At 42.4% G+C, this 22,545-nt stretch overlaps 1 protein-coding gene across 2 annotated transcripts; it reads right to left on the bottom strand.

Annotated features, from left to right (window-relative positions):
• Nucleotides 1-1,293: 1,293 nt before the first annotated feature.
• Nucleotides 1,294-17,998, bottom strand: rab11fip1b (RAB11 family interacting protein 1 (class I) b). Of its 2 annotated transcripts, XM_010877538.5 has the most exons (6): nucleotides 17,431-17,998; nucleotides 11,603-12,048; nucleotides 9,738-11,499; nucleotides 6,100-7,674; nucleotides 5,109-5,223; nucleotides 1,294-1,571 (listed from the first exon to the last, which is right to left on the bottom strand). In XM_010877538.5, the coding sequence occupies exons 1-6, from the start codon at nucleotides 17,778-17,780 to the stop codon at nucleotides 1,389-1,391; spliced, it is 4,431 nt and encodes a 1,476-aa protein (XP_010875840.4). In that variant the 5' UTR covers nucleotides 17,781-17,998; the 3' UTR covers nucleotides 1,294-1,388. The 2 variants fall into 2 exon arrangements, with proteins under 2 accessions (XP_010875840.4, XP_010875841.4); XM_010877539.5 differs by lacking the exon at nucleotides 6,100-7,674 and having other exon boundaries at nucleotides 17,431-17,780.
• Between the last annotated feature and the right edge of the window lie 4,547 nt (nucleotides 17,999-22,545).

Genomic DNA, 22,545 nt, shown 5'->3' with positions numbered 1-22,545 from the left:
GGACATCACGTATCTGTACAGATAAACCATAATACAAGGTGAGCCTTCATTGACAAGTACAACTCAAAACAATGTGATTGTAATGCTTGTCATAAGCCTATGACCCCTTCTTACAGCTTTGTCCATCTGACATGAAGTGTTACCAAATATGGGAAATCGGTGTGCCACCGGTCTGTCAGAGATGTAATTATATTTTAGTATTTATTACTTTTCAATTAATTCTTCAGTGTCATTGCGCTAGATTCAAACTATGCATAAAACATTCATTCAACAACATTCATTGAGCATACAAAAACAAATCATACTGTGAAAAATGTAAAGCCCAACTGTGAAAAATGTAAAGCCCATTTTGTATACATGCATTTATACACCATGTTGAGTGGTTGTTAAAGAGACCATTATACAGAGTTTCTTCCACAATAAAAATGTCAAACAATCAAATAGTCAACAATCAAATGTAACGAACAATTAAATGTGCATCAGCTCAGATAAAGCCAGTGCTTGCTACGATATACATGGATGAATTAACATTTCTTTTTGAGGCAGCAATAGGCGTAATACATTGGCATTGTGGAAGATAAACATTTTAGGAAAGCCCTGCTCTGACCGATTAGGAACAGGAAGGAGTTATTGACTGAAATAGTATGAGTTGTAATCCCCCAAAAACCTAGCAGCAAAACTGGAGAAGTATTTCTTTGTGTTATTCCCCCATTCATTTCTTCCATAGGGGATTTTTAGATCCAAATTTGAATAAGGTCTGTGTTGCTTGTAGACTTACACCGCCACTAGGTTTTGAGAACTGTAAATATCTACAGGACAAGGTGACTTTTATCAATATTAGCTAAAAATAATGTTTTGTAGAGTTAGGTAAAGCAAATATGTTGAAAAATCTCACCTTGTGCTAAAAAGACTTACTCAGCTATCATAATGCAGAGACGGAGCAGGCTTAAATGAAACACAGGCATTAAATTGGGCAATTAAGAAATAAACATTTTGGTGAAATGTAAAGAGAAGCAGTATCACATTTAGCTGCTAGGGTTTATGGGAATTATGACAGCCAACTGTGTTTCTGTGTTTGTTTCTCGCTCTCTTGCTCTCGCTCTCATATATTTTATGTATAAAATTAAGAGACCACTGCACCTTTTGCTTTCTTTTTCAAAAAAGTTGAAAAGGAAGGTTTTGAGTGAGGAACAACCAATTTGCATTCAATTTGCAGTGGTGTCTTAATTATAACACTTCGGCTCCTCACTCAAAACCTTCCTTTTCAACTTTTTTGGAAAGGAAAGAAAAAGGTGCAGTTGTCTTTACATTTTTTCCAGAGCTGTATATATATTTATACACATATTTATACACACACACACATATTTAGATGTCTCATTTGTGTGAGTTCATGACATCAGGATACTGGGATGCTCCTCAATGATGCGCACCAGTAGATTGTCGATGTATTGCTCCAGCTCCTTGATCTTGTTGTCCCTGTTGGAGAGCTGCTCCTGCTGCTTCACCACCAGAGAGATTAGCTCCTCCTGAGTTAGCTGGGAGTACGGACCTTTGACCCCTGTGTCTTTTAACTAGAAGAAAAGGAAGGGAATGAAGATGGCATTATCAGCCAGCACCATATATTTCAGAAGATCGGTCATAGAATATGCTGTGCATTACCCATAAAGCAAGGTTTGAACTATCAACTTGGGGAAAACATTACATAATAAAAGTGTAACTTTTACCACTGTATGACGGACATACAGTAGGAAACAACATATACTAATACTTGACTGACACAGATTGAGTGTAACACTTGCAAAAATAATGTGTTCCCGCTTTTGTTTGTTCACATAAGCAGAAAAATTCAATGATCATAAAAGATACTGTTATCCCGAAAATTATTGAGTGCAAGGAGTCGTGAAGGCTTATGTTATTGCCAGAGACCCAGAGAGTAGCTTGTGAACTGTGTAAACTCCAACGGCTTTGTGAGAACGGTCTGAGCCCAGACGTCTCATATCCCAACACGATAAGCCAGAGAAGGAATGTGTTTACAAGGTTTTTAGAGCAGATACAGTGATCTGTGGGAATTCTTTACAGGGAGCATTTTGGTGTGAGGTCTTGTTACAGCTGTGTGGGTTTGTATGCCACCATGCAACGTGTACACTGCTTGACATGACCGCCTTCTCGACCTGGTAGTGTTATAACAGGTGGACCACTTACAGTATCCATTCACAATCACTCTGTTATGAGAAAAAGTTGGTTTGATGTGAATGTTAACGTGTTTTCCAACATGCCCAAAGAGCCAGGTATTGTTGTTTTGGAGGGAGGCCAGACGGAGGTGCTGATGGTGAGCTACTCAATCCACTGCTAAATGGAGCAGGCTTCTGAAGGCTCCTTAAATAACAATCCCTCATATCTCTTTCTTAGTAATGGTATTCCAAAAGGTTGGGTTCTTGGCCCTCTTCTTTTCTCTCTATACACCAAGTCTCTTGGCTTTCATATCCTCACATTTTCTTTCCTATCACTGCTATGGAAATGACACTCAGCTTTTTTCTCCTTTCCTTCTTCTGACACCCAGGTGACAACACACATGCCTACCTGACATCTCCTCTTGGATGTCGGCCCACCACCTCAAACTTTGACCAGACTAAGCTGCTCTTCTTTCACAAAGAAGACCAGTCCGCTCCAACGCATGACTATCAAGGTTGAAAAATGCTGGTTCCTCATCCCAGAGTGTAAAGAACCTTGGTGTGACCCTCGACAACATGCTGCCAATCTTTGCTACCATCAAGGCAGTGACTGGCTCCTGCAGGTGGATGCTCTACCACATTCGTAGAGTACAACCGTACCTCACTCAGGAAGCAGCACAGGTATCTCTCCAGGCACTTGTCATATCCCGTCTGAATTACTACAACTCAGTCTTGGCGGGGCTCCTGGCGTGTGCAACCAAACCCCAGGAACCCATTGAGAATGCAGCGGTGCGTCTGGTCTTCAACCTTCCCAGGTTCTCCCATGTCACCCCGCTTCTTTGTTCACCACACTGGTCGTAGAGAACTTAAAATAGTTCCACTGCCGTTTGTTCATTTTTCCCGTTTTCTGTTAATTATGTGCACGGTCTTCTTTCATGCGCTGACCTTTGCCTGAAAACTAATTCATTGATTGGATGCACTTCCTACTAAACTGTGTGGTTGTTTCACCAAGCCCTTTTAAAATGTACGCTCTGGCTAAGAGCATCTGCTAAACGATTACAATGTAAAATGTCATAGAGGGCCTGAGATGGATAATAGGGGCAGGATGATGGCCTAGATATTTGGTTGCCTTTTGGTACGTGGCCTCCAAACAGTAGGACTGTCTAGTAGAGGAAGGCAACTGTCTAAATTATCCTTTATGATTTAATGGGATTTTCAGATTCAAAGATTAGGGCTTTTATTGAGGTTTTTGGTTAGAATGAAGGTTAGGCATTGAGGGTTAGTTTTAAGTTAGTGTTGGGGTTAAGGTATGTTTTAGGGTACAGTGTTTTTTTTAGTGGGAGTACATTTGGTACCAAAAAGGTCCTCCAGACTATAGTAATACACACATTGGCCCTCATTTATCATTCTTGCGTAGAAACGGGCGTATATGTTGGCATAAGATTTTGCTTACACTCCTCTCACCGCCTGATTTATGAAGCTGTGCGTACCTTTAAAATCCAGGTGTACGCAATACCTGCCCTTGATAAATGCCGCGGCTGAAAACGATCGTCATTAGAAAAACACGCCCCTCTATATTCAAGTCTCCGCTTCCCCCACGCCCTCATTTTACGCCATAGACACACGGAAGACGGCAAAAAAGAGAAACTTCTCTGACTTGGAGATTGAGACGATCATCAGGGAGGTAGAAAGAAATAAAATTGTTTCATTTGGCAGTTTAAAAAGCGGAATAAAAGATGATGATGTGATGTGGAGTATTCATTCATTAACATTAATAATTGCATGACAATTTGTAATATTCGTCTTATTATTTCATGATATTTATTATTAATGACGTTTATTGTTATTTAGAAGAAGAATGTCATTATTATTATTTCTATTATTATTTAAAAGAAGAAGAATGTCATTTTTCTTATTTTGTCAGTCTGAATTATATTTTGGTCATTAAAAGCCTTTTTAAAAAACCTAGTCCATGCGCAACTGCCGGGCCTAACCCTGAAAGCGCACAGGCTCGCATCTGAAGGAATACATATAAATCAAATGCTTTGGTAAAGTCACACAAATTAAACCTTGAAGTCCATTTTGCACAAAAATAAACACTGAAGTTTGTAATTATGTTAAATTTTTTTTTACAGTGGGTCATAATATATCATATCTTTTAGTTTGTCAGTGCGTTAGGATTTTTTTTTCTGCGCATTTCCGCACTAACTCAAAACGTGCGTACACCACCTCCTGAGCTGGCGTAGGATTTGAGAGTGCCGTACGCCAACGTCCATATTGATAAATCTCAAAGTCACTGTGGTTTTGGGTGTACGCCAGGTGTACGCTGGAAATCTGGTGTACGCACTTTTGATAAATGAGGGCCATTGTGTCTGTCTGGTTGTGTGTTTGAGTCTTTTGTGTCCGTGTGGTTGTGTGTTTGAGTCTTTTGTGTCTGTGTGATTGTGTGTTTGAGTCTTTGTGGCTGTGTGTGTGCAAGCGTAAAGATGTGCGTGCGTTCACGCATGCAGAATGGAAATATATTGTTCTGATGTTTTATTAAAACCAACTGTGATTGCATCAAGGAACTTGTTGGTTAAATTGAAAAAGCAGAACATTTGCATGTGGTGCCTGAGGGCTGGATTCAAACATATCCTGGTAACTTAATGACATACTGTTATGACACTATCAATGAGAGCCCTGGCTGTGCATATTACAGGACATGAGGGCAAGTATGTACGTGCACACTTTCCCTCATGCTCTCCCACATTAACTCACATACATTTTCCCAACAGATGGCAGACAATAGATTATTCAGTTCACATAAACCTCCTGCCTATAGCAGATCCATGTAGACAGGTGACAGGGGAGAGAGAATATGTAGGTAGCTCTTTCATCTGTTCGACACAATGGCATTTCTGTAGTGCTCATGGTAAAGATTTATTATACTTAACATACTTTTATCTTCTCTTGAAGGCCACCAAGGATTCCAGTACTTTTCCCAGCCTGCGCCTCCTGGTTGTTGGAGATCAGCTGGTTTTCCACAGAGTTCAAGGGCTTTACTGGATGTGGCCTGAATATATATAAGGGAGAGACAGACAGTGAGGGGTAGTCATTCCTGAAGTGTTGTGTTATTAGAGAGGAGGCAGCAGGTGGCTATGGGAGATATCCACAGAATGGGCTTTTCTCACAAAGCAGGTCTCATTATTAACTGTCTATCAGCAGAAACAGGGCAAAATGATTTGCTCAACCTTGTTAGTAAAGACATGACAAGCAATCCGAGTGAGGTGGTTCTTCCCTCTCAATTCATTCCAATCATGTGACAAGCTCATCTGAACTCTTCTTTCCCTCCCAGATGAGGGAGGACCCTAGAGGAGCCAGAGAGCACACAATGGCACTTTCTAAGCTCCACTGAGCTTCTGCAGAGAATAACTTGAAAACCGCAGTAAACGCTACAAAGGCTTCCATTTCTATAGACATGATTAAAACTAGACCCAGGAATAAAGCTAAATGAAAGTGTAATTGAACAACGTGCAGAGTAAAATTACATTCACAGTATTTATATATTCTCATTGAATACTTAATTTAGTGAAGGGGAGATACGTTCCACTGGCTTTATGTTTAAATCCTTGGGAATTATTGTATTTTAAATAATATAATAGTTATTATAGTAGATACACCTACGTCCTACACACATTTCTAAAGAATTGATAAAACAACTTGGTTATTATTTAGTAACTCATTTCAGAAAGTTCATGAACACTTTTGAGGAAATAGGTTTTCCAAATGTTCCCTTGAGCAATTCATTCTAAAAGCGATTCACAAGGTTTAGTAAATCTAAGTACCATACACCTACTAAACTGTGGTACATTCTACAGGACACAGGAGATGTTTTGTGGACAGCACAGAGTTGCTACACGCTATGGGATAAGGTTGAGATCTCTCTCACCTGTGTGTGCTTGAGGCAGTCTTTGCCACTATCCCTCCTGCCTCTTGCAGAGGCCCAGTTTGTAGCAGGGTCCCCTGGCCAGAGACAGATGTTGTCTGAGGAGGGCTGTTTGTCCTGGCCTCTGATGCCTTTTGGGGCTCAGAGTGGGCCGGGGAAGAGATGACGGGTGAGGGGGCTGGTGATGGGGCACTTGGAGCCGGGGCAACGATAACACATGGGTGTGCCACACCCACACCGCGATTCTGCGTTTTTACCAAGATACCAGAGGAAAGCTCGCTAGAAGTGGAAGCCCTGGTGCTTCGTGGTTTTACACTGCTCTTTTCTTCAGTACCTTCCTGTCTGGAGGCGAATGCTTTCTTCACTGGCGGCAAGGGAGCACGGACCTGCTTTGCCGATGTGCTTTTGGCAGGACTTGAGCCGTCTTCAGCTGGCACAACCTCTGGTGTTGGAACCTCCACCATGTCCCCAACAACATTCGGCTGCAATGGACCTGGATCTGCACAGACTGAGGGACAATCCCGATTACTGACAGACTCCAGGCTCTCCTGGCTCTTACCAGCCTGTTCTCCACCACGTCCAGGAGATCGTTCCATCCTGCAGTCTTCCGCAAAGGGATTATTTGCATCAAACTCAACTGAACAGTCATGTTCCTCAATGTTTGTATGCTTTTCTATGTCAGCTTTTGGGGCCGTCTTCCCTGGAAGGTTCCTGGGCCTCGAAGGAGCTGGACCTTTATTGTGTTTGGCCATCATCAATCCCCAAGTGGCGGATGGCATGGGTTCCTCTGCTTGGTTCCCACCGTGGGTAGAGCTTTGGCCTCCGCTGGTGTGTTTTTCCGTTGTATCTGTTGAAGATGATCTCAGTGGTGTCACCATGGGTACCACACACTGGGAGACCTTGGATACTGAGGCTTCTACTCTTTCCTCATGTCCAAGACTTGCTGTGGTCATACTCTGGTTGATCTGGGTCTGGCTTGGGGTCTGGCTCCGTCTGTCGGGAGGCAGTGGAGCCGGATGCCGAACTCTCCTGATACCGAAATCTTCCTTACTAACACTCTTCGTAAGGTGCTGGTCATCTCTGCTTCCCACCAAGGGTGTGGGAGAATTAGGTCTTGGAGGAGGAGGTTTTGTCAGCTTTGGTTGAGTGTGGGTAGGAGGGACAGAATGACAGTTGTCCTGATGAGCCCAGCCCTTACTGTCTGGCGTTGGTGCAGCAGGACCCTTGTCCTGTCTGACACCAGAATGGTCCTGACCAATAACACTTTGCTGGTCATCCATCCTTCCCAACTGGGACGTAGAAAAGTGACGTCTTGGTGGAGGTGGCGGTTTCATTGGTTTCGTTTTGGATTGGTTAGGTGAGGCAGAATGGCAGTTGGCCTCACTATCCCAGTTGTCGTTAAGGGCCAAGCGTTGGTTGTTGGTTGGCATGGGGGCGTTGTCTTTCTTCTTTACGAGGTCAGTAGACAGGTCCTGGGCCCCTCTGCTTTCTCCACTGCCTCTGGGGTATTCCATAGATGAGGACAACGAGAAGTAGTTGGAAGACGCACAAGGCAGGGGAGGGCTCCCCAATGAAGGTCTGGAACAGTAGGGTTAGGGAGGGGACGGTGCAATGAGAAACAAATCTGCAGTTTACAGCTGTGTAAGGGGATTCCTTCACAGTTTTGAACTTTGCTGGTGACAATGTCTTTCTAACACATTTTTAAAAAACCAAAATGATAATGTTGAGGAATATATACTACTGACATCCTTCAGTGTGTTAAATCTTTTACTTTCTCATCAAAATGTCTTGTTGGAATCCACACACACACACACACACATTTCAGTTAGCAGAGGGATAAACGACACAATGAAAAATGGGTTACATCCTAACAAAGTTGTTACTGGAGTGGGACTCATTCACCAGACAGGACAAAAGGGAAAAGGGTGGTATTATTTTATTAGGATTTTATGAGAGCAATACTATGGTTAGTTAAGATAGTAAGGTTAGTTAAAGATGCATTCCAATATTTCGGGCCACCAGTGGCGCAGACGAGTAAAAACGGGTCTCTGAAAATTGTGTATGCCAATATGTGCTCCAGGTTATCAAAACCAGTAACTTTCAAAACTGGAATTTCACTGCTAACTGAGGTACAATAGGGATTCTACTGTATAAATTATGAACATATAAACAACATATTACACATACCACAATAGGAGGTTGACCTTTTTTTTGTTATTCGCAATAGTCCCAGGAATGCATCTTTGAACAAATTTAAGCACAAAAGGGTTATACACACAGATTAAATAAATAAAAACATGAATGAGATGTGACAAAATAAAGGAGACATACATTTGAAATAAAACATCTATAAACCATCTTTGTAGCCTGTGAACCATTGCCCATTCACATTACAGAAACGGTGCAGCTTCACTGTTATTAATCATCTTGTTCCTGTAATCCTGTTGGGTTTTCTTTTCTCAGCCTTAATCAATATGAACAGTACAGTAGAATCTCATGAATCATTCAACCTCAACGCCCTAGTTACGGACTTTAGCAATCAGGGGCTCCCAGGTGGCGCAGCAATTTAAGGTTCATGCTGACAACCACCAGTTCTAGGTTCAAGGCATGGCTGTGCTGCTAGCTAACGAGTGGCTGGAGCGCCACATAGGCAATGCAAACTAGCCAGCAGATTTGGATGTGACAAAATTGATGAAGGGATAAAAAAGGGAGTATAAAAATTGAGCAATCAACTAATGGTACGTGTGAAGCCTTTTATATGACATCTGCAAAATCTTTAAAGAAGGTACGACTGATGGAAGGAACAGCCAATCTCAGGGAAATTAAAAGAAATATGATACAAAGACACTGACGCGCTCAAATAGACACGTTTACATAGACATCACTGCAACTTTAATGACGGTTTTAGATGACGTTAATGCATTGCACCTTAATGAGATGTGCATGTTCGAGCAGCGTCAAGTACCACAGGCAAACAGATAAAACTACTAACTTGCACACCAAATGGCCATAACTCGAAGACACTGAGATCTGACTGTCGAATCTCTGACTTGCCACTTAAATGAACAATTTCTGCAGAACACTACCCAGTATCAAGGTCTTTGAAAAGGCGACAGGTCCTCTGCTCAGATCTGTGCCACAGTCGCACAGCTCTAATAAAACCATCCAATTAAATTCAGCTGAGCTTCCAGAAGCAGCTACAATAACAGAGCCACCTCCACAAATTGGGCTTGTTGCCTTTTCTGATTAATGGGCAGTATAACAGTCTGTGTCAGACAAGTTGGCAGGTTTTCCTCATTAATCAGACTTGGCAACCCTGCTCTGACAGCAAAGAAGAAAGAGAATGTTAGCACCGTTTACATAGTTGTGTTAGAAGATGAATGGATGGTCTGAATGTCAGCTGTGTGAGGAAACGAGAGAGGGGCTACTGTAGAAGGCGTGTGTGGATGACACAAGACTAACTGTTACTCTGGAGGCTGACTTGTTTCCTGCTGCCTTTTAGATGAAATAAATACCTTACCAGCCTATTGGCAAACAAGAGGGACTGAATTCTGACACCAGTGATGTCATTTGTACGGACACAGACAGTGATGGTGTGTGTGTGTGTGTGTGTGTGTGTCTGGTTTGGGTGTGGAACTGACCTTGGTTTGACTGCTGATACTTTATTGGTTCGGCAGCTGATGGGACCAATAGGAGAGGTAGTAGGCGTCTCCTCAAACGGGTTATTTGAAATGGTGTCACCAAATGGAGAAGGGGAGACTTCCTCAAATGGATTATTGCTCAGTGTGGCCGTTGTCTCGCTTTTCTGCTCCATCTGTTTCTCAACTTCCTCCAACCGTACCTCTCCCTTAATCTGTGCATTTCTCTTTTCCTCCTCTTCTCGCATCCTCTCGTCCTGTCTCCTAAACTCTTCCTCCACCCTAAACCTCTCTTTTGTCTCCATCAACGCCCTTCTCTGCTCCTCATCTCTCCTTTTCTCCTCTTTGTTTTCTTCATCAAGATTTTTTCTCTCTTCCAACCTCTTTTCCTCCTCTTTCCTCCTCTGCTCTTCTTCCATTCTCCTCACCTCCTCCCTCCTTAGCCTTTCCTCGTCCCTGATCTTCCTCTCCTCTTCCAACTTTCTCAGCCCATCTGCTTCTCCTCTCTTAATTTGCTCCTCTTCCTTGGTTCTTTTTACCTCCATTTCCTTCCTCACTCTCTCTTCCTCCTCAGCCTTTTTCACTCTTTCTTCCTCCTCAGCCTTCCTCACTCTTTCTTCCTCCTCAGCCTTCCTCACTCTTTCTTCCTCCTCAGCCTTCCTCACTCTCTCTTCCTCCTCAGCCTTCCTCACTCTCTCTTCCTCCTCAGCCTTCCTCACTCTCTCTTCCTCCTCAGCCTTCCTCACTCTCTCTTCCTCCTCAGCCTTCCTCACTCTCTCTTCCTCCTCCCTAATCTTTTTCTCTTCATTCCTTAGCCTATCCTTCTCTCTCTTCCTCTCTTCTTCCTTTTCTCTATTCAATCGTTCTTCCTCCTTTCTTCCCCTCTCCTCTTCCTCCTGCATCTTCCTATGCTCTTCCTCCCTTCTTAGCAAATCCTTTTCTTCTTCTTTACGTATTCTTTCATTCTCCTCCCTAATCCTTTCCTCTTTCTCCCTCTGCAGTCTTTCCTCCTCCCCCCTAATGTTCCTCTCCTCCTCCTCCTCCCTTCTCAATCTATCCTCCCTTTTCATTCTTTCATGCTCCTCTCTCCTCATCTGCTCCTCTTCTTCCCTCCTTTCCTGTTCCTCTATTTCCCTCCTTTTTTCCTCTAAACTCCTCCTTTCCTGATCTTCCTTCCTAAGCCTCTCCTCTTCTTCCTCTTGTCTTCTCATCCTTTCTTTTTCCTCCATCATTTTCCTTTCCTCCACAAGCCTAATCTTTTCCTCCTCCACCTTCTTTCTCTTCTCCTGTTCCTCCTTTCTTATGCTCTCCTCCAACTTAATCCGCATCCTCTCTTCCTCCTTTAGCCTTCTCTCTTCCTCCTCAAACCTCAATCTTTCCTCCTCCTGGCTAGCCCTCTTTTTCTCTTGTTCCTCTTTCCTCATCCTCTCCTCCTCCAATGAATTCCTCTCCAGCTCTCCCTTTCTCCTCCTCTCCTCATCCATCCAAACAGTCTCCTCATCATATTGTTCCACTGCCCTGCTGTCAGGGCTGTGCAGGTCTTCCATGGAGTCATGTCCAGAGCTGGCCAGGCTAAAGGTTGAGCCGGTTCCTGAGCTTCGGGGCCGCGGTTCCTCTGTGTACACATGACTGCCATTGATGCACAGGTTACTCGGCTCAACTGGGGCAGGAATCTTAGTGCGCCCAAGGGATAAGGAGCCCTGAGAAGCCTTGCTGTCTGAGCTTTCTGTGCGCTTCTGAGTCAGAAACTTGAACTTCTTTTTCCCTGTAGAGAAAGAAAAAAAACTGTTTAAAGTCGGCTCCACAAACACATTGAGTCTCATAAGAGTTTTCCAATAGACGTTGCTTTAAGGACAGCCTGCGATCACCTTCAGAGGAGTCTATATTGAGGCCTGAGGAGTGGCTGTCAGTCAGGGAGGTGTTCTTCTCTGGCAGAGGGCCCAGTACAGACATAGACTGAGACAGTCCCTGGCGCTGCAGGTTAGATTTCGGAGAGAACAGTGACTTCAGCTTGTTTTTCTTCTTCTTCTTGTCTTTTTCTGCACCATCCTCTCCTTGCACATCTCCTTCCCCATCACTCTCCGTCAGAACCTGGTTGAAGGACGGCACAACGGCAGATGCAGAGTCGGACAGACCCTCCTTCTTCTTTCCTCGCACCTTGTCCTTGAACTTGCCCAGACGGGAGCGCGGCTTGTCTGTAGCAGAGAGGTCAAACATGCTGGCTGTCATGTTATTCTTCATGAACTGGATGTCAACCAACACCTCTCCTCTGTCTTTGTCTTGCTTGCCTGTCTTATCAAGCAGCGTGTACCATCTGTTGAGAGAAACTCTGTATTATTTATCAAATAATTTCATACAATTGCGCTGGTATAAAAAAATCTTATCTGAGGTATGTCTGAAAATAATATATGAAAGGCAGTATAAAAGAATGTGTTTGCGGAGCTATTCCAGGATTGGTGGCCATTAGAATTTATTTTTGATTGAGCTCAGAAATGCGTGTACATGTTAACATTTCACAAATATGTTATATTTCGCCCTTTTACATTGCAACCCAGTCCTGATGGTTCCAAGACCTTATCATAAACAAGTGAATTAGTAATGACGGCTGCTCTTATCATGACCAAGTCAGGGCGGCGGTTGCTCTTTTTCCTGTCAATGTTCAGAGCTTGTCCATAGAAATACTAATCAGTATAGCTCTCTTTAAAATGGCCGAAGGGTGGAATAAACAACAGAAATGACTGATGATGCTTTGAGTGCTTTGGAGAGTTGGTGTTTGGTCGTTATGATTCATAATAATGGTCTCCACCAGGAACACAGTGTTTTTCTATTTTTATCATTGGAATTCTAGGGCACTTTTAAATTGTTATAATCAATCAGTTGTGTCAATCACATTTATTTTATACAGCCCATTTTACATCAGCAGTTGACACGAAGTGCTTACACAGTTACCCAGCCTAAAAACTGAAAGAGCAAGCAATAAGATGTTGAAGCACAGAGAAGAATTCCCTAGGAAATTTTGTGCAGTAGACATTGTAATGCTTTCTAACGGAGCCTAGTACATGTTCAGCGTTTCCTGTGAATGTGGTCTGTTAATGTGAGAACTTTGAATATAGAGTTCTGTTACTACAACACTAAACCTCTGCAAGAAAAACATGATTTATAAAAAAATATATATATATGTTTACCAATGTTCAGGCTATACATGAAACATGTTATAGGTGTCAATTAAAATGAATTGGGGTTCATATTTAAATAATGACTATACAAATCCAAATGCACTTGTTAGTTTTATATAAATGGCTACAGGAAATGTTGTTCCCTACAAATGATACACCGCCCCCCTTGCCCAATCCGTATAGTTTTATAAAGCCAGGACCTTTACGACAAGACACGTAATTCACCCAAATCCCAGGGCTGTCTAAGATAGTATGTTGTTTGACAAGACTCAAATCCCTGATCATGTGTACCAAATAAAGAGTTGATCTGTGTAATTTCTTTCCTCTTATGTAGAATTCAGTGTTATTCACAAAATTCTAAATGACTGAAAATGTATAATGCAGGGAATTCCTTCCATTAGAGGAGAGGTACTAATGTACCACATTTCATGATTTTAAGTCAAACTTTGAGTTTGTCAAAGTCGGGCCAGTGGTGTCGGAGATATCACGTGACTTACATGCACATAGTCCCCACACTCCTTGTTGGGAACAATAATCAGAATACCATGAAATTATCCTCCTATTTCTTCAAGAAATCAATAATGCATACTAGCGTGGTTTTCAGTTACTTTACACCTGGATTAACCTTTAAGTGCCTCACCAGGTGCCTTTTAAGACCATGTTCACAGGAGTCTTCTTGAGTACCCCAGGGGCCCTAGTATTCTTGGTTGGAACCACTGGTATAACACATCAAATAAGACAGGGCCATTTAACTGACTTTAAGTATTCTACATGTCAATGTTATGTCTTAAAGAAGGTAGCCAGTTACATGTCAGCTGCAACAGTCAAAACAAACACAAATGTATGGTTTTGAACTGAACAATGAAGAGCTGAGTCAGCAGACAAAGTCTCATTCCAGGGAAAGCTGAGTCTTGAGGTCTACTGGTTCTCTCCACTTTGTCCTGAAAAAACAACCCAGCAGAGGTCTGGAAGGAAGTGAATAAGCTGGACAGGAAGAGTGTCGGCCAAAGGTCTCAGATTCGCAAGGTTAGTGTTTGTGTGTCCTTTGAGGTAAAAAAAAATAAATTAAATGAACAATATACAGATATACATAATGCTGTGACGGCAGCTTCTTATCTTTAGAGTAGCACTCTAGGTGATTACAAACAGAAAGGCTATAAAGAGGAACTGGCTCCTCACAGAATGACAAATAGGTTGAGGTTGAGAAAGCGAGAGCCTCCTCTCTCGGTTACTGCAGCGTTGTTCTTGACAGGACATCATGGAGAATAGTACAGGACAGCAAAGGGAGTAGGGTGGGCCTCATTTCATTACTCACAGAACAGAGAAATGCATTTGGGGATAACACAACAACCAAAAACACAGCGTCCCTCAGCTTCATGGAGTCAATAATGGTCAAAGTACATACTTGATGTACGCTGTGTCTGGCCGTCCTTAAGAACAGTTAAGAAAGCTTTGAAAATTGTTCCATGCATTACATCACCTCTTAACAGACAAACTGTGGGACGTGAAGGAGGTCACATTCACACACAAAAACACACCCCTCAGTTCTCTGCATGTCTAAGCATGTGTTGAAGTGTGCATTTACAAAGACGTTGTGTAACATCTCTCTACTTTATGACAGAAGACACAGAGGCTAAAAATACTGATCCAGCCTGCTACATTAGGCAGCTTTACACACCCTGCTTTGGTGCTCCTGAATGACTAACAACACCCTACGGACTCATAACTGCATTCCACTCCTCCCTACCAGCCTGTGGAATACAGAGCCTGCATTCCAGAGTAAGACGTGGACATTTAATTGACATCACACGACAAATGAGTTAATCGCTCTTTGTGTAACGACGTAGAGTTGTTTGGGAAGTTTCGAAGTGGACAGGACAAACGCTGTGTGTGTGTGTGTGTGTGTGTTCGCCGATGCCTCATCATAACACAGCTATTTGCAGACCAGAGTGAACAACACCACTGTAGGGAAGGGCCGGGCGCCACAGAAGAACAGAAGTAACTTCAAAGAGCATCAGTAAACAGGAAGTTACAACATGAACAGTTAAATGCTATGGCATTAACTGGGTGAGTGAAGGGAGCAGACCAAGAGCTGGGTAGAAGAGTCAATGAAAGGGTCATTGGAAAAGGGCCATCTGAACCCAGCAGTCTCACATCCCAGTGTGAAGCCCTCCACGTACACCACCACTGCTCCGGGCAGGATGCACTAATGGAAAGAGATGGAACACTGTGTGAGTCAGCATTTAGGCTGTTATTATTATAATGACTCTTTCAGCACATACACTTCCTGTGCAACCCTGAAAGGCTGATAGAGCACTGTTCTGACACAAGCCTTTTTAACTGCAATACGCACCGGAGCCTCTCGCTTTCGACACACACACACAAACAGACACACACACACACACACACACACACACACACATTTACTGAGAGACTTAACAGCAACCCACATCTTCATTGAATACAAAATGTAGATATTTTATGTTCTGGATTAATGTTACAGATAAAATCTTTTTTAAATTTAGTCACTTTCATTTGTGTTTTATGAAAAGGCCAGGGATGACCCTGGCCTTCTGGGACCCATTAGTGAGACTTGGTGCACCCGGTAAGCTTAGTGTTGTGGAGCCCCACCTACAGTGTGTGGTCTGTGTACAGGCTGAGGCAACAGAGCCGTGCCCTTGACCACCATTCAGGAGGAGGTCATCCATTAGCGCTGCTACAAACTAACCGGCGAAAAACAATTCAAAGAACAAATGTATTGCTTTAATATCCCATGTTGCTTTTATACATCACATCGATTACCCCCCCCTTCTGAGACATAGTGGGCAGGTACTAGTGAGATTTGGCAGTGGGGCTGTTTAAACAGTAACACAGGGTTATCGGTCAGGCATGATATGGTCTGCTTGGGGCTGGTACACCACGTTCAAGTCCCTGCCCCCGGAGGGGGTGGGGGGGGGGGGGGGGGGCACAGCACAGGAACAATTGTGGGCTTGTTTGTCAACTATGAGAATTCTGGAATGTGAGGCTAAATCTTGACTTGTCCTCTGCAGGTCAGGTACATCACGGTCAACAATGAGGAAGTGGAGGGGAATACACAGCATAAACACTGCCTCAGAATGTGTATGTGTGTTTGTGTGTGTGTGTGTACATTGTCTTGTTTTTGAATAGATTTCCGACTGTACAATGATAATCCGCAGGGATAATACAAAGGTATATGAGCCAGGTTGTATGAGTTCCCATGGAAATCCTCTGACCAGACATAGAAACACTATTTGGATAAGGATATGAGGAAGGCATATGAAAGAATTCAGGTCTGAGAAAATCTGTTCTATTGAAGTTTGGCATTTGTGCAAAAGGTCAACGATAACAAAGGTGTCAAATGAGCAGATCACTGCCAGACAGGGGAAAGGACTATCAGCTCGGGACATCCTCAGCCTTCCTGCATCCAGACGATTCCCACTTACAGCACGAAGTATGAAACCAATTATTATCAAGGGAAGTTGTACCTTACATACAGTATGGCATGAGAGTTCTGGTCCTGTACACAAAGATAGGAAATCAGGATGGACTCCTTTTATAGGTCATCAGAAAGATCAACATGCATTAACCACATTACATATTCATGAATACAGCATGACGAAGAAGGTCTCTCCTTACACATCACAAGACACAGTAAGAACTACTCACAACAAGGATGTGAAGGGAAACTGTAACAGTTTGACCGAAGACCAGCAGAAAAATAAATGGCTTCTTATTGTGCAGTTTTTCTATTATTAATAATGCTAGACTATATCAGGGACAGGCTGTACCAGCAATGTCTTTCCAGTCATCACTGGCACTGACCAAAGAGCCATGCCGAGGGAGGTCATCCTGGGGCACGAGTCCTGCAAACCGATGGTTAGGACAGACGGCCAGTAATCAGACCAGTTAGCTCCTTTACAGATAAAACGGAGAGAACACTGCAAAGAACTAAGTCACGGGAGTAAGAGAATCTGTGAGGTATTGGTAAAGGTTATAATGGAGCGCATGCTGCAATGTTATGAGCCAGCTAAATCAGCTGACTGCCCGGATTGCCAAAACAAAGTGTCACTCAGTTGGCGGTGAACTTAAATGGGGGGCTATAAAAGCTATTGTATTTCATTTCATGTTGCTGTACCTCAGCTAAGTGGGCTAGCTAACCAGTACATATATGGAATAACACAGGAGGATTAATAGTCTGCTCTTGTGTTACATTGTTGTTATAAATTCATTAAGATAATGCTGTTGCATGTTGGGTGATTATTAGTGAAATAAGGAACATCTCTCTTCTTGTATGTATTAGAGCCCATACTGAAGGCCAATAAGAATCTTGAAATTGGAGTACTCCCCTTGATGCCTTGAATAGGCTGCTATGCTACTAAAATTAGGCCTAGGCATTCATTTATAAAATAATATAAGGTACTGACTCTAAAGGTGGTTGGTAAACCTGTAAATAGAAGGCTATGGCTGTGATTATTACTGGACAAAGACGCAGCACTCACTCAGTCTTATTGCGGGATTTAAGCTCGCTGAGCTCCCACAGGTTGATGTCTGCTCGTCCAAGCAGCTTGTCAGGTCCCATGAGAGCCCGGTGCATTACGTTCACATGCAAAGTACAGTTGTCCGTGTTACCGTTGTGGAACAGCGGCAGCTCGAATGTGGCCTCCTCTTTCCACACCGGTGCCACGCTCTTCTCTGCCACTGATGTAGAAAACTTATCCTTGGCCACTTGCATGATGGCGTACGCATCGTTAGTGCCATTTTTCCCCTTTATCCGAAGGCTTCGTGCCTGAAGCACCGTTACCTGTACACTGGTTGGATACCACTGTTGGCTCTGGTCTGACAGCGACATACTTGACACCTGAGGTTTTGGCCGGGGAAAAAACGAGTAATACCGTCTGAAGAAGTTTTGGTTTGTTGAAAAGAAGTATGTAAGTTATTGTAGAGCGCAATAACAACTTTTACCTCCGGACAGTTAAGGAAACAGCTGAGTGGGCGTGGTATGTTGTAGTTGACGTAGGTCAGACTCCTGCAGCACAGGCCATTTGAGGAGCCAAGGCACTCCCCCCAGATTAGTGAAACCAGTAAGGAAGTGGCGAAACTAAGTAACTCCCTCAGGAATCTGTCCACGTTATATGTACAGGTGCTGGTCATAAAATTAGAATATCATCAAAAAGTTGATTTATTTGAGTAATTCCATTCAAAAAGTGAAACTTGTATATTATATTCATTCATTACACACAGACTGATATATTTCAAATGTTTATTTCTTTTAATTGTGATGATTATAACTAACAACTAATAAAAATCCCAAATTCAGTATCTCAGAAAATTTGAATATTACTTAAGACCAATACAAAAAAAGTATTTTTAGAAATGTTTGCCAACTGAAAAGTATGAACATGAAAAGTATGAGGATGTACAGCACTCAATACTTAGTTGGGGCTCCTTTTGCCTGAATTACTGCAGCAATGCGGCCTGGCATGGAGTCGATCAGTCTGTGGCACTGCTCAGGTGTTATGAGAGCCCAGGTTGCTCTGATAGTGGCCTTCAGCTCTTCTGTATTGTTGGGTGTGGCGTATTCACAATACCCCATAGATTTTCTATAGGGTTATGGTCAGGCGAGTTTGCCTGACCATAAACCAGGTACTGGTAGCTTTGGCACTGTGTGCAGGTGCCAAGTCCTGTTGGAAAATGAAATCTGCATCTCCATAAAGTTGGTCAGCAGCAGAAAGCATGAAGTTCTCTAAAACTTCCTGGTAGACGGCTGTGTTGACCTTGGACCTCAGAAAACACAGTGGACAAACCCCAGCAGATGACATGGCACCCCAAACCATCACTGACTGTGGAAACTTTACACTGGCTTTCAAGCAACGTGGATTCTGTGCCTCTCCTCTCTTCCTCCAGACTCTGGGACCTTGATTTCCAAAGGAAATGCAAAATGTACTCAGCAGCAGTCCAGTCCTTTTTGTCTTTAGCCCAGGCGAGATGCTTCTGTCTTGCTCAAGAGTGGCTTGACACAAGGAATGCGACAGCTGAAACCCATGTCTTGCATACGTCTGTGCGTGGTGGTTCTTGAAGCACTGACTCCAGCTGCAGTCTACTCTTTGTGAATCTCCCCCACATTTTTGAATGAGTTTTGTTTCCCAATCCTCTCCAGGGTGCGGTTATCCCTATTGCTTATACACTTTATTCTACCACATCTTTTCCTTCCCTTCGCCTCTCTATTAATGTGCTTGGACACAGAGCTCTGTGAACAGCCAGCCTCTTCAGCTATGACCTTTTGTGTCTTGCCCTCCTTGTGCAAAGTGTCAATGGTTGTCTTTTGGACAGCTGTCAAGTCAGCAGTCTTCCCCATGATTGTGTTGCCTACAGAACTAGACTGAGAAACCATTTAAAGGCCTTTGCAGGTGTTTTGGGTTAATTAGCTGATTAGAGTGTGACACCAGGTGTCTTCAATATTGAACCTTTTCACAATATTCTAATTTTCTGAGATACTGAATTTGGGGTTTTCATTAGTTGCCAGTTATAATCATCACAATTAAAAGAAATAAACACTTGAAATATATCAGTCTGTGTGGAATGAATGTAAATATTATACAAGTTTCACTTTTTGAATGGAATTACTGAAATAAATCAACTTTTTGATGATATTCCAATTTTATGACCAGCACCTGTAGGTATCTTTAATTCAATTGAAGAAAGTTATGACACATTGGAGTAAAATATTTTGTATATATACATATTTATATCCATATGTTTTGAAAATGTCTTACCAGATTTTGGATATACCTTCAGAATGACACATACCATTGTTTATTCATTAAGAACTCATTGAACTAATATAGCTCAACTCAGTTGTCAGAGCAATCCCCTTTAATCTCTCTTTTGGTTTATAGAATTTGATATTGACCTTTGGTCAAGTGAGAAAAGGAATGAAACTTACGTGTCATTATTTCCAAGCTTGTCATTCGCATGGAATAAATTCATCCTGGCAATGAGAGTGATCTCTTTGATGCTTTAAGAAGCCAGTTTAAAAGTGACAGCCACAGGTGACATGTCTGGACTGGAGAAGTTTAATTTTGTTTGTCGGAAAAGGACTGAATGAAGCAAATACACACAATTCTTTTTTGAATTCTTGAGCTATTTCAGTGCAGTAATAGGAGTATATTGCCAGTGATCTCCTGGAAACCCATTGGCCAGTTATGCATAACTCATTCTGTATTAAAATATAGATTGTTCTAAACTGCTCGCAGATTACATAACAATTTGATGAGAGCCTAATTAAATTCATAGCATGGTTACACATTGTGTTTTATCAAAGCAAGACTGTACATACACACTTATGGGTAAATTAAGTCAGGCCACAAATGTGTTAAGGTTTCCCCCTATTGCACAAAAACTGTAATACACCAACTTCTCTTCAACAGAACTGTCTTTGGTTTGATGCAAGTAGCACTGAATTATAAAGTTACATGTTATTTTGAGGAGTGGTCGTCCTAGTGTGGACTCTGGTGTCTGTTATCTTGAGGAGTGGTTGTCGTAGTGTGGACTCTGGTGTCTGTTATCTTGAGGAGTGGTTGTCGTAGTGTGGACTCTGGTGTCTGTTATCTTGAGGGGTGGTCATCTTAGTGTGGACTCTGGTGTCTGTTATCTTGAGGGGTGGTCATCCTAGTGTGGACTCTGGTGTCTGTTATCTTGAGGAGTGGTCGTCTTAGTGTGGACTCTGGTGTCTGTTATCTTGAGGAGTGGTCGTCCTAGTGTGGACTCTGGTGTCTGTTATCTTGAGGAGTGGTTGTCGTAGTGTGGACTCTGGTATCTGTTATCTTGAGGAGTGGTTGTTGTAGTGTGGACTCTGGTGTCTGTTATCTTGAGGGGTGGTCGTCTTAGTGTGGACTCTGGTGTCTGTTATCTTGAGGGGTGGTCATCTTAGTGTGGACTCTGGTGTCTGTTATCTTGAGGAGTGGTTGTCGTAGTGTGGACTCTGGTGTCTGTTATCTTGAGGGGTGGTCATCTTAGTGTGGACTCTGGTGTCTGTTATCTTGAGGAGTGGTTGTCCTCAAGATAACAGACACCAGAAGTGACCCTTTTGATCAGGCTCAGCTCAAGTCCCTACAGGTGTATGTCTCCTGGTGTCTTTGAGGTCCCTCTCTGAACCCGACAGCTTCATGACCTTTGGAGTCAATGGCAGAGGGTTGCACATTTATCCAGCTTCTTGGATCTCCGAATGGTGTGTATTAACATTAACTTTAGACTTAGTATACTCAACAGTGGTCTAAAGTTTGATCTATATAAATCAACAATAAGTTCACTTCTACAGTCTTCCAACAGCCCCTGAAATGTCCCTAAATCTATTTAACAAAAGAGCGCCAAAAGCTTTTGCCTATCCTAGCACCCCAATAGTGGAACCAGTTTCCTGCTGAAGCTATGACAGCAAGTCTTTTTCCATTTTCTAAAAACCTTTTAAACCTCCCTTTTTACAGACTATCAAATATAACTCTAAATCCCTCTTACTGACAAAGTATTTTCTTAAACTGTAAAAAAAAAAAGAGAGAATTGTTCATTATTCTACCTCGTAGACAAAACTGTGGACAAAATTTGAAAATGCACTCAGGCAGCGGGAATGATTGTCCATCTTTGTTGCTTAATAAGGATGTAGTTGGAATAAACCATACATGGATCCAGTTGGGATTGGATTTTCTCTCTTTAATGCTTCATAGGCTGTTGTTTTAACAGACTATGCATGGATCGTATTTATACACCTCCAGATTTGATTATTAATGATTTCATAACAAGTGGGACATTCATAACACACTTTTTCACAACCATGGGCTGATGTTGATTCAGAGGTTGTAGCATTAGAGGATATCTTTGACTTGCACCCACCTTGTGGAAGTTAGCTGAATTACAGCAACAACACAGTCAAACAATATACAGTAGCCATTTACAAAAGCTGTACAAATATTTGTTTTCTACAGATATTCAATCAGTTCTTTTTCCCTCAACAACAGACATTTTGTGAACTGTGTAGAATTTTAGCAACCAGGAAATGAAAGGATTTTGCTTGCCGCTATCTACCATTGCTTGTTTGAGCAGAGATGATTGTGTAGTGCAGGGGTATTCAAATCTGGCTCTTGAAGCCAGTTCCACCCCATTTTTTCATTGCAACCCTCTTATCAGGGACTTATTCAGACTTAAGACACCAGGTGGGACCAATTAATGATGCGGTAGAACAGAAAACCAGCAAGCTCCGGCCCTCGTATGGTAAGATTTGAATACCCCTGTAGTGACACCTGTGGAAGAGAATGGAGTGCAGGTAATCAATAGAAAATCGATATTTTAAACATTCCTCATATGTTATATTTTTCTCACATCAACTCGGTACATAATCAACTTAGTTTTTGTCATAAAAATGTAGGCAACACCCTTATCAAATTGAAATAAACACAACTTCAGTATGAGTATATGAATCTAATTGTCTGCTTATCAATCTACCAAAAATGTCATATCTCACCCTGTATCCAAATTTGCCCCAGTCTTTGTCTTATCTAATAGAAAGCCTGGGAACTGTTATTGAGGTACCAAAATATTGAGACCCTATATTTTCATTAGATAAA

The sequence above is a fragment of the Esox lucius genome, chromosome 14, assembly GCF_011004845.1.
Source record: "Esox lucius isolate fEsoLuc1 chromosome 14, fEsoLuc1.pri, whole genome shotgun sequence".
Classification (NCBI taxonomy): domain Eukaryota; kingdom Metazoa; phylum Chordata; class Actinopteri; order Esociformes; family Esocidae; genus Esox; species Esox lucius.
This window is presented reverse-complemented; position numbering and strand designations above follow the sequence as displayed.

Coding starts and splice junctions, on each gene's coding strand:
- rab11fip1b (XM_010877538.5), bottom strand. CDS start 17,780: ATGTCGCTGTCAGACCAGAGCCAACAGTGGTATCCAACCAGTGTACAG. Junction 12,049..17,430: donor AAATCCCGCAATAAGACTGA/GTGAGTGCTGCG, acceptor TTCTCTCAACAG/ATGGTACACGCTGCTTGATA. Junction 7,675..9,737: donor GTATCAGCAGTCAAACCAAG/GTCAGTTCCACA, acceptor CTACTGTTCCAG/ACCTTCATTGGGGAGCCCTC.